The sequence below is a fragment of the Aptenodytes forsteri genome, unplaced genomic scaffold (assembly GCF_000699145.1).
Source record: "Aptenodytes forsteri isolate BGI_AS27 unplaced genomic scaffold, ASM69914v1 Scaffold56, whole genome shotgun sequence".
Taxonomy (NCBI): Eukaryota; Metazoa; Chordata; class Aves; order Sphenisciformes; family Spheniscidae; genus Aptenodytes; species Aptenodytes forsteri.
In genome coordinates, this window is record NW_008796213.1 from 6,334,762 (window position 1) to 6,347,477 (window position 12,716).

A 12,716-nucleotide genomic window follows, 5' to 3' on the forward strand; every position below is an offset into this window, starting at 1 on the left:
TCTACTTCCTCCTAAAAAACTTTGCCAAGTTCCAAAAGGAAAAAAAAAAAAAAAAAAAAAAAAAGTGGCCTGATATGCAAGTGGTCAGCATCCAGTACCTTCCCCTGAAGTCAGGACAACTCTGGAGGCACTTACAGCTCATGCAGGGACATAAGGGTGTAATCTGACCTGAACTGAAACCAAGAGAGGCCTCCATTTGGTTCAGACCCTATCACCTCACTTCAGAAGAAAACATATCATTTCAGAATGTAACAGCTGGAGGAAAAAAAAGCATTCACCATGAGATTATTTTTAGATGAAGCCTGTATTGAAATAAATCTCTGTTCTTCTGCTCTTCTAGATAAAGGATCTTCTGAATAATAAACAGAAAGCACAGTACTTCGTGAAACTCCATGTAATTGCTGGTCAGTTGAATACCAGTAGCTTGAATAATACTAATGTGATATATACTTTGACCGGCAAGTCAGGAGAGATATCAAAAGGAGAAAAGGTAAGTGGCCTTCCAGCCTACCTCAGCAAGAATTCTACTCTCTGTTCACTCAACACGGAGTATGACAGGTCTTTCTGCAGCGAGACGTCAGGTTGCAGATAGCTGCTGGATTATGAAAAACCACAGCTGTGGCCATGTATTACAAGGAGTTCAAGTGAAACTTGAAACCTCACCAGCATCAAAGTTCCCACTAAAATCAGCGAAAAGAAAAATTACCTTTAGAGATGCATCACCACTGAGTGACATAGCAGACTAACACAGACCGCTCTAAAAATGTTTGCTAAAATTAAGTCATCTTAAATCTGCAGGCACGACCAACAGACTGGGGGGAGGCATTAAGAGAGCGTAGGTAAAATAAGAGGGGGCATGGGGAGGGAAAAGCCCAGAGCTTATGCTGGAAACCTGTGCCTACTGCTCACACAGAGCAAGCACCAACTGCATTGCCGATCCCACCTCCCACTGAGCATCAGTCTGCGCACCCTTTGAATGATGCGGCACATAAAACTCTTCAACATAAATAAAATGCACATGGCAATTTATCATGAAAAACATGAAGTTCATCACTAGCCCAGCTTATTTGATGTCAGAAAACATCGGGGCAGTCTGATCCCACAGCTTAAAAGAATTGTTCTCTACAGCTGATATACTAGTTTTTATAATATAGAATTATTGCTCTTGGTCCATTAAATGTCTGTTAATGACTTGAGCCTATGTGAAGGCTGAAATCAAGTACTTCTCATGTTTTTTAGTAGATCAGTGGCATCTTAGAAGAGAGATCTATTTTCTTTCTTTAACAAATACACACTCCATTTGTAACAGGAAAATACCATTGCTGTCTGAGGCCTGTTAGTTTCCTGCAGGCTTCAGTACAGTGCAGAATCAGCAACATTTTGTTGTTTTAAATATACATATAATATAAGGAAATGGACTGTAGTCCCTTAAGATTACGGGAGTTGACCCTTTCAGTACAATCATATTTTAAATCATTTCCTGGCAGACTTCTATTACTAGCAGTCATCAGAGCCCTTTTAGGTACACTGCTCTCCCCTCAGGGCCTGTCCCTGCTTCTCTTCTGAACTTTGCTGTCCTGGAACAAAATAACATGGTCCTGATCCAATGTCAAAGCAATTTTTTCCATTTCCTTGATAAGCATTGGAAGCAACCTTTAGCCTCCCCAGATTTAAACGGTCCAGGTGTTGGCAATGGAAGGGGGGTGTTAGACTTTATTCAACACTCATATTCTCTCTATTGTCATTCCACAATAAAGAGCTCACTATCTATTGCCTGGCTTCTTTCAGGATAATCAATTAAGAATTAGACTCCAAGGAGGAAGGAGAAAAGGAAAACTTTTGCAGGGAAATATTATTGCTTCCAATGGGATTTTGCACATTATTGACAAAGCCATGGACAACGTGCAGCCAACATTTGAAAGCAGCAAAGAGGTGAGCCGTAAGCTATACACATGCAATGTCAGACTTTCTTTTAAAATAGTTTCACTTTAATTGAATGCAAAGAAGGATGACTGACAGCAGCTAGACAAACTCTACTGAGCCACTGTGTGTCAACTCAGAGAAGCAACATTCCAAGTGAAAGGTAATGACGCAGTTTCCACATCAAACAGACATTCACTCTTCTGCTAAGCTGGTCTATGGAGGATTTGGTTGTACTCACTGCATTTGAGTGGTTCCTTGGGAAATTGGCAGTCACGATCAGTGCATCTCACTGAATTCCAGAGCAACATACTAAAACGAGGGACAGCTGGACAGATGTCAGGCAAGACTTGTATTCAAAGCAGCAATCCCTCCCCCCAAAAGGCTGATGATATAAAAACTGATAATTTTGGATGCTTTGGGTTTTTTGGTGCCCTGCTTAGCGTACTTCCTTGCAAGTTCACTCTCACTTTATATGGTGGTTTTGCAAATATTTTATTTCTCTGCCGTTTCTCATTGGGAATGAAGAGATAATAACACTTTCCCCATACACACGCAGTTTGTATGTTCTGTGACTACACAGTATTTCAGGACAATGACAAACTCTAACTATAAGCCAGTATACCACCAGGACAAGAGTGCTACCATCTCAGCCATTTCCAGACACCACCAGACACCCAAACAATAAGGAAACCCAAATGTATTCAATCTGTAATAACTGAGACTCATACAATAATTCAAAAAGTGTCTTATAAGAATTGGTATTTATTCCATGTTCCCAACTAAAATAGATCTTACTTTCATCTTACTTTAGGAAACCATAATGTCAGTACTTCAAGATAATGGAAGATACAGCCAATTTACATCTTTGATAGAGGTAAGGATCCAGAAAAGCAATTCCATAAAGCTATTTTCAGATGTTCTTCAATATTAATGTATAATTTCACTTTTATTTTTAAACCAAAACAGAAAACTGGCCTGGGAATGGATTTACAGCAGGACAATAGACCTTACACAGTCTTTGTTCCAAGTAATGAGGCTCTGAGTAATATGAAAGCTGAGGCTCTGGATTACCTGCTTTCTGCAGAGGTATAGTCTTTCTATAATGCAAATCTTTCTTAGATAGTATATATATATGTAGATATATAGTAGATACATACATCATTTTCCCGTGTTCATCTAGTTTAGTGTTCATCTAAACTAAGCTCCTATGATCAAGGCTTAAGCCATCTCTAACAATTAAAGATCAAGGTAACACCTAGAGAGGAATGGGATTTGGGATCTCCTAGCCTATGAAGTGACACCAATCCCCCACACCAGGTCCTCACTTCCCTGCTCTTGCCCTGCCAGCACATGGCAAAGCCCCAAACCCTCTCCTGGGAGGTGTCACCCTTGGCAGGGACAGACAGAGGGAGCAGACACCACAGGGCAGGTTGCACGCCTCGAGCTGAGCACCACCACTGACCCAGAGGTTTCTGGTGCTCTCCTAGCCATGAAGTGACACCAATCCCCCACACCAGGTCCTCACTTCCCTGCTCTTGCCCTGCCAGTACATGGCAAAGCCCCAAACCCTCTCCTGGGAGGTGTCACCCTTGGCAGGGACAGACAGAGGGAGCAGACACCACAGGGCAGGTTGCACGCCTCGAGCTGAGCACCACCACTGACCCAGAGGTTTCTGGTGCACCAGCCGGTGACACCATTCTCATCCCCATGTCCTCCCACAGGCCAGGTTGGGTTTGTGTGACTCATTTTGGGCTAAAACAGCCTCTTTTCTGCTTTGGCAGGGTTCATGGAAGCTGCTGGAGCTGGTCCGATACCACATTGTTTCCAACACTGAGGTGAGCACGGCTGCTTTACTGACCCAGAGTGTAAGAGCATTTTCAAACCCCTTGCCACTCTGAAGGCAGAGGTTTTCCAAGAACAGCCTCCACTCAGCATTGCACAGCAAGGCTTCAAAGGACAGCTACGTCTCTGCCTTTACTAAGAGTAGTCACATAAAGGTCACTAACAAAGAACACAAACCTTTCACCTCAGTGTCACTAATCAAAATAAAACCCTGCTAGGAGGCATTGGGTAGTCCTTGAATCATGGCAAATTAAAACTGTGTTGGGTCACACGTGTGTTACAAGTGAGTAACTATTTCCACTTTAAAATATACCTTTTGGTGATGGGGACTTAGCCCAAGTGGGGAAAAAAATATAGACATAGTCATCCTGAACCTGAGACCCACTACCTTAGCCTGCTGCGGAGCAAGAACCACTGTCAGGAGGTACTGTCAGCTTGGCAGGGCTGCAGGAAGGAGAAGCAGGAAAAGTACTTGTTGCTATTAAAATCAAGCTATGAGCCACTTCTGCTAAGATTAGTCTTCTGTTTATCAGAAAGAGGTGGTTTTGTCATCCTCTAAGTAAAGCGCCCCCTTTTTCCCTCCTTTTTCTACTGGAAACAAAGAGCAGAACCCAGCAATACTCCCAGCAACTAAGCCTGGAGGAGACTGAAGTTCATCCCCACCCCAAACCCTGCTGCGGGGAAGGAAGGGTGTTTTTGTATCCTTAGTGAAAGGCCCCGCTCACAGCGTCCAAGGTGGAGGTCACTCCCGGCACAGAGTGGGATCACAGGGAGCAGAGGCATGAGATCCACATGTCCCTTCACGGGATATCGGCACCGCAATTTCCACAATGGTCTAAGAATGCACACACGGCCATTTTTAGGAGAGGTGATAACTTTACTTAGACTGGTTGCTATAATTAGGAGAAAAAATAATATCCTTTTGGGCAACAAGCTCTTCACAGGCAGCAACCAGCAAGCTGAGTCAAAATTCAATCACTCTAACTTCGTTACCCAAGCAGGTTAGTCAATGCGAGGCTGCCCACGTAGCTAAAGAAAAGCTGATAGGGTCATTCGCTCACCCTAAAGAGAAGGGTGGTCTTTCTTGTGAAACCCATCTGGATTTGAAAAGAATAATGATATTACATTTCTTTCAATCAATTTATATTCATTTCAGCTAGAGGTTGCGAGCCTCATCTCAATAGAGCGCATCAGAAGCATGGCAAAGCAGTTCGTTTACTTTAACAGGACCAGTGCTGTAAGTCAAAGGCAGCTTTCACCTGTCAACAGCTCTCTCTGATCTAGGCAACTGTTTGCATGCAGGGGGAATAAAAAAAGGGAGGAGGGGGGACATTAGCAGAGGAATTTCTTGCTATAATGAGGCAGAAATTTTCAACTTGCCATTCCCACCTACTGTTAAAAATTAGTATTATAAAGGATGCAGAGCAAATGCCTGGTACATAAGGACAGCCTGCAGTTTCTTTTTTCTTATGATTAGCCCCAGACTAGGAATGATCCTCATTTATGCTCTGCCTAGTTTAAAAAAAAAAAATCTATTTAAAATATTTTAAATCATTCTGTTACGTATTCTGGTTATTTTAAACACTTCTCAGTGCACATGTAGATATTCTTTTATTCGTTTTAATATTATAGTCTCTGACCCTGATGAACCTAGTGAACACATTTTTAAAGGTGTTAATTTGTCAGTACTTTTGCGAAACCAAACTTATCTGTTATGTTAACTCCCTTCTGTTCTTTGCATATTTTAGCCAAATATGAACATTCTGGAGAAGAGATGCATCTATGAAAATTCTTGTAAAGGCAGAGCAGTTGCATGAGTAAATGCAGAAAGAATACTTTTTCTTTTTTTTTTTCTCCTGTGAATTTGGATAGATCCCAGATTCTCTCTCTCTTTTTCCCCCCTTTGTCAGAAAGAGGAACAGAGCATGCTTATGCCCGCTGAAATCAATGCCTGAAGTCATCAGTAGTCTTCTCATTTTGGCCAGTCTTCTAGTCACCAGTTCCACAGGTTAACAGTGCAGATTAAGAGGAAAACTTTAGATACCACTGTTGTAGACCAATATTCAAGAAAATGGGCAACATATGCATGCTGCTTGCATAAAACAAGTGTAATAAAAAATAGATAGCCAATTAAAAAGAAGTATGACTACAAATTCTTGAAGTTAAATTATCAGAAATTGAGAAGCTATGAAAATTTCATTATTAATAATAATTTATTGCTTCATAGGGACAAGTCTTGGTGAGTGGAGAAGAAATGGAAGAAACAGATATTGTTGCAAAAAATGGTCGCATTTATACCCTTGCAGGAGTCCTTATCCCACCCACAATTGTTCCAATTCTACCACATCGGTGTGACGAGACAAGAAGTCAAGTCACAATGGTAAGAGAATCATGACAAATCAATAGCTCTTCACTGCTCCATATAATGCGCTCCAGCTTCCTCTTTACTGCTTTCTCTGATATTCTCCATAAAAAGGAGGGTATTTTTGGAAATTAATATATCAATGACATACAGCCACCTAGCTAGCAGTGCTGCACAGATACAAATAATCTGTAAATAGGGAACTCATATCAGCACATCCTATGCCACTTTAACTCATCTAGTTCTTGCAGTAGTCCTTTAAATATGTTGTCTCTCTGGTCAAACTTTTTCCTCCAGTTCCTGAATCCCACCTGTGCATACAAGTACATGGTAAGTAGTGTCAAGTTCTCAGGGAAACTGTTTTGGACCAGTATTTTCATTTCTACTAAATATGCAGGGAAAGGAGCCAGCAAGTTAAAATATTAACATAATAATTAATTTAATATTAATATATTAGAAATAAGTTATTTTCAGAAGCCACAATTTCCCCTAGCCCTTCTTTCTTCCAGTTTTCTTCAAATTAGGAATTACAAAACTGCTTCATATTTCAAAGGGTGGATTTCGACATACCTTGTTCGGTTTGGTAACACAGTACAGGCCTTTACACTTGGTAACATTCAGATACTATTTCTGGTAAGAAGACTGAGTATCAGACTGAGCTTTTAGTCTGCAGTAAGCATGACTCCAATGAGCTGTTACTGGCCCGTGTTCAAGCACATATCTGGGCCAGTAACAGTTCCGGTACAGTAATGCAAAACATTTATTGTCTTAACTTACAACAGTCCAGAACCACAGCCTTGAAAGAGGTTCCCAGCAGAGCTGGACAGCATCAAAATTTAATGAAGAAAACACAAGAGCTGGCACTAAAGAACTATTACCTCTGGCAGTAACTACAAAGTGCCGTATGTGCAATACAATCATAAACCAAGCAGAGCGCCGAGCCACAACCTCCAATACAAAAAGCGATCAACACCTTACAAATTCAAATTACACTTCAGTAATTTGAATTCTCTACCAGGAACCTACCTACAAACTATGTCTGACATCGATCAATCCTAAAGCAACACTATGAAAAATTATTTAAAGACAAAACAAATAGCATCTGTCACAAAAATTATTCCCCAAACTGAAGTCAGGAACTTTTGTCAGCTTTGAAAGCTTCATGCATAGTTTGAAATACAGTTTAATATCCAAGGCTTTAAGCAGAGCACTGCTACCAAGTAGAATACCAGAGGGAGCAGTGGCTTTGCTGTTCTTACCTGCCATCGTGCATCTTCATCACTCTCAGAAAACAAGAGCAATGCCACCTTTGTAAGTAAAGTAAATACTACTTGTGGTACCAGTGAAAAGTGACAAACCTTGTAGGAACTGTCAGCTGTACACGCCTACAAGAACTGTACATCCCTAAAGATGAAACCATTATGCTAACACATACATATCCATGTGACTGTACCTGAATGCTGGTAACAACCGCAGGACTCAATATCTTGCTCCACCTCCTCCCAGAGGTCATCACTCCCACAGCAGACTTGGCGGAAGGGAGTTTATGTCTATGCTTCAAGCACTTCGGTGCAAAGACAGTATCTTTATCTACTGCTGAAAACAGGCAGATTGGACCTTGTGTGGAAGTGCAGACACATTGCCCTGTCCCCCCTCTGCAGCGTGGCAGAGGGGAGAGGCAGGACTCCCATCCTCAGGAAAAGGAGGGAGCAGGTACGTGTCAATGGCTGAGACCATCCCAGGTGGAGAAAGGGAGCAAATAGGTGACACTGAGTGGCACTGAGCAACAGGGAGAGCAACGCCAACAGCAGGAAACACTTTCCACAGCAACCAGCCAGATTTTTAAGTTCTAAAAGATCAAAGAGGCACTTGCAGGGATTTTCAGAAAAGCAAAGCCTAAGTCAACTTCAGCCATGACCACACAGCTTATCAAAGAGCTTTTATAATGCCCAAATGCATTTACCAAAATACATCTGACCCACAGACCGTTAAAACATAGTAGTGGCATTGGCACCTCAACTATTTGATGCCCAAATGCTTTTGTAAGTCTGGTCCTTTATTCCTTTAAGCGATGTACAACACGAGGGGCTACTAAATCCAAACCAGTATTTGATTCTTTCCCCGCAGCTCCAGTGATAAATCTGTGGGGAAAATGCCATAATTCAGGTTTGTGGTCACTTGTCCACTGATTATGAAACACAGTGAAGTAACACATCGGATGTCGGCTCTAGGATTTATTCTAACTTGATTGAAATGCAAGACGTTAGCAGTCATGAGCGACACGGCTTTGACAAACTCCATATCCACACACTGAAAGGCTCAAATCTCTGAAGTTATTGTATGTTGAGCCTGTCAGAGGACTCACCTTTAAAACTGCCACTGGAGTTTATAACTCCTCAGTGCTGTAATTGCCAGTCTCTGTCACCACCACATGGTGATAAATTAGCTAGTGGGGAAAGGCAACCGAAAGATGAAGACATAAAAATAGTTATACACCACTGGATCATACCAGAGTACAGGATCTATGACATGGAAGCAAAGAATATTTTCCTCTCCACCACCTATACACAAGACAAATTTCTGTTCACAGTGTCTATATAGGAGACTCAACTAATTTGTGGTCTTCCTAGGAAGAAATAAAAAAATTCTCATAGAAGTTAAGTGTACAGACTGCACCAGACCCTCAGACAATATTAGTTAATATATTATACTGGGTTGAGCAAACGACACCAGTGCATTTGTGCCCATGCTTATCTTCTGTTTAGGAAGCTGCCAGTTCTTTAAAAGAAGGGAGTGGGGAAAGGACAAATGAAGATAAAAAGGGGAAGGTGGAAATGAAAAACCACTCGGCAAAAATCAGAGCCAGCGCATATAGCCCTGGTGCTGCTGTTGGGTTCCAGATCCATGCTGTGACAGTTAAAGTCATAGAACAGACATACTTAAAATTTACAGGGTATATCATCCATAAGTATGCATCTCAGTAGTCGGTATAATGCCTTTTCAACTGACTATCCTTATTGTCTCCATCTAGGGTGTCTGTGCAAGTTGTTTATCGCATGCATTGGCTCTCTGTCCACAGGATTCAAAGCCCATTGTAAGTGACATTTCCTGACAGATTCCTCAGTTGTACAAAATGCATAGAGGAAAGGGGTCCCCATATGTTGATCACTGCTCTCCCAATATAGTGAGCAAAAGAACCAGATATGAATACAGCAGACTGCATAAAAATACAAATACAGATGGTACCTTAGTCTCTTTTTGGCAATGATTGAAGCATCAAGTAATTTCAGCATTATTTTGTTTGCTGTTGCAAGATCCCTCACAGACTTCATAGAAGCTCTGATTCTTTTCTCAGGTAAAGTAAGATCTATTTAGGATAGGCTTCGGCAGAAGAGAGAGCTGAGGATGAGAATTGCTACAATTATGCTTTGAGAGTTAGTAAATGAAAAACAGAGGAGGGATACATTTAAAATAGACCTCACATCTGTTAAAAATTTCCTTTTGATTAAGCATCCTCCCAGAAGTAACTGTCTGCAGAAGTAGCTTCAGAAAGGATTTAAAGTCTTCCATCTGCTTTGTATCTAATACATGCAAATCTGGCTGCATGTTTCTCCACATACAAAACTCAAGTCTAGCTACCACAGGAATTATATTCCCCCCGTCATAAAAATTCACTAGTAGTTAGTCCTATATGCCATTATTCAGTAATAACAAAAAGAAAGCTCATATTATGAAAAAATACGTAATTTAATAAATTTTTTAAATGCAACACTATAGCAAGGTGCTTTCTGTTCTCCAGTTAAATTATGTTGCGATATTAAGATTGTATCACGGAACTGTACGTTGCTTAGAAATAGTGATGCTTCCATTTTGTGCATGTTCCAGCCTTTCTCAAAACGGAGATGCATTATTGAAGGCCCAACCTTTCAAAAAACCGGCTGTGCTAGATCCTGCAATATAACGATAAAGGTACAGAGTTACAGTTTCTTAAGGTGAAATGTATATAAAAGTTTTCCAAAATACTGTCTTTTGCATTGTGAACTTTCCTTTTGGAGCTGAGATATGTTTGGAGATGTCCATGTAGTTTCCATACCCTTCTACAGGGGGCTGAGAGGAGCTACTGTAAATCTTAGAGCAAAATACCAGGCAAATTCCAGTGAGGTTTTTCAGCTGCCAGATGTTATTGACAACAATGCTCTCATACTCTGTAACTCAGGAGTTTTCACATAAGACTCCCAGCCCAAATGTTCTTGTTGCCCCATACAGCTTTAGCTACGAAGAACAGGACAGCTTGTTCACCCCTGGTCCCAGCCCTTCCTGTCCCAGGACTTCACACAATATTGGGTAACAATGAACGGGAAACACTCCCAAGAACTGCACTCCACTTGCTCTGCTTGGCAAGCCTAGTCCTCGCAGAAGTCATTAGCCCCTGAGAAGTACTTAGGTATTTCTGGCTCCCAGGGCTCCTAAATAGGCTTCTGCATCTCATGACCACCATTAAGTAACACGCAGAGAAGTCTACAAATCCATAAGCTTTGAGAGCCTTTTGCTAATTCCTATTTCCCTTGAATCACGCATGTAAATGAGGGTTTATTCTAATACACTTTCTGTGCTCTTGATAAATAAATGGATCAAGCAGCCAATTCATGATTAAAACAAAAGATGCAGCTGAGAAAAACATTTAGGGCTGTGTAGCGGCTAAATCCCACACTGGTGCAGAGGGGAAGGGGGAAGATCAAAGCAGCGTGTCTAGCTTTCACAGCGTCTCCCTGGGGTAAAACATATCTTCAAGTTCCTTGATCTCAGATGCAAAGGAGACTGCCTGCCTCTGAATTGCACTGCACTCCCACGGGCAAATATGAGAGTACGCACAATATGAGCAGACACACACAGGCACATTCATAACTGGTGACAGGACAGGGATTTCTAACACTGATGAGTCTGATAAGAACAAGGGAAGGACCTGGTGGTCTGTGCATCCCCTTCTCGGGCTGCCAACACCCCTCCTGATTTTAACAAGGCCATTGCAGAGGTGGTTCTGGTTTAACACAAGCCTTTCAAGAGCCAGCTACCCCTACAGCCCTTTGCCAGAGGGCAAAAACACTATGAAGAGGTGTCTTTTGTGCACTGCCTTCGCACTAAGGCACTGGAAAAGAGGCTATTTGCTGTATTTCACAGGAACGAAAGTGTTGCAAAGGCTTTTTTGGCCCTGACTGCAGTCCGTGTCCAGGAGGTTTCTCCAAACCCTGCTCAGGAAACGGGCAGGTAAGCAGAGCATCCAGCAGCACCCTGCACTCCCATGGGGGAAGGACAGGCTGTGTCCCAAAAGTCCCCGAAGCACTTCTGCACAACCGGAACGTTAGGCTCCACAAGAGCGGCACCCTCCATTATGTCCAGTGACAGCCATGAATTTAAGGTTCAGTTATACGGAGGAGGGAAAATGAATTGGTCTCCTCTCAGATGTCCAAATTGCAGGTTTCTGTGGTTCCAACACACAGCACACAGGCAAGGCTGGGGCTGGGTCACCCACTCTGATACTTTTATTTTACACGGCACAGGGTAATGACCCAGCTCACTATTCTCACTTTAAAATTGCAAAGGAAGGTAAAATACACAGCAGCAAAGTACAAGCACAAGGAAAGCTCTTGCTTTGAAACACCTTTTTCGTCAAAGCTGAGGTTCTTCCTGGTAGTCTAACACAGTCATAATATGGACAGGCATATAGCCTCTTCTCTGGGGGAAGGATAAATATTTATTTCAATTTATACATAGAAATCACCTCTCTTCCATATCACAGTGCATGGATGGCCTGGGTGGAAATGGGACCTGCACTTGTGCTGAGGCTTTTCAAGGCTCGCGCTGTCAGTTCTGCTCAGACCCTGGCAAATATGGACCTCGGTGTGACAAAGGTAAGTACAACCGTAATTCCTCAGCCCAAGAGCATGGTCTATTTCTTTTGGACCCTATTAACATTAAGGTAGGAGTTAACTGCTCACTAAACAGTCTCTACAGAGGATGAGTAAGATCTCTGTGGGGTACTTTCATTTCTTATTTCAAAGGGATACATCATAAGCCCAGAGTCAGTAAAAATCTTCTCACTGGCTTAATTGGGCTTTCTGCAGGGGCCATAGCTTGCTTTATATTAATTTATTGTTCTTTTCATTTCTGTTTCCCTCACATAAGTAATTGAAAAGAACATCTTTGCTATTCCATTCCCGTCTGGTATTGCCCAAAACAGAACAGATTCTGCCTGCAATGACAAACATATGTAATCTAAGAACAACTAGATCTATAACAGATTGTGTTTAGGGCCACTTCATAACCATCTTTACTGAATAATTTCTGATCTATTGAACAGCTTATAGTTCTAGCAGTCATCTTCTATATACTGACAGACTTAATCCTGCTATGTCAAACCATACTACATTTGAGAGTCTACAGAATATACAACATCAAATATAGATATATTCCCCATCTACAAAATCATTTTTAGTCTTTTTTGCTATGAAACAGCCTGTCATTCATGAAGCACAGCTCACTTGTAGGTTCAGAGGTACATGGACAAAAACCAAAAGACAAATTCCATAAG

General features: G+C 41.7%; 1 protein-coding gene across 1 annotated transcript in view; it reads left to right on the top strand.

Moving 5' to 3' along the window:
- Positions 1-12,716, top strand: part of STAB2 (stabilin 2) — an 86,309-nt gene that overhangs the window by 23,060 nt on the left and 50,533 nt on the right. Inside the window, exons 12-22 of the mRNA XM_019474401.1 lie at positions 341-490; positions 1,789-1,932; positions 2,735-2,797; positions 2,890-3,009; positions 3,705-3,758; positions 4,922-5,002; positions 5,993-6,145; positions 9,159-9,221; positions 10,013-10,096; positions 11,306-11,392; positions 11,925-12,036. Coding sequence (XP_019329946.1) covers positions 341-490; positions 1,789-1,932; positions 2,735-2,797; positions 2,890-3,009; positions 3,705-3,758; positions 4,922-5,002; positions 5,993-6,145; positions 9,159-9,221; positions 10,013-10,096; positions 11,306-11,392; positions 11,925-12,036 — 1,111 coding nt within the window. The remainder of the gene's footprint in view (positions 1-340; positions 491-1,788; positions 1,933-2,734; positions 2,798-2,889; positions 3,010-3,704; positions 3,759-4,921; positions 5,003-5,992; positions 6,146-9,158; positions 9,222-10,012; positions 10,097-11,305; positions 11,393-11,924; positions 12,037-12,716) is intronic.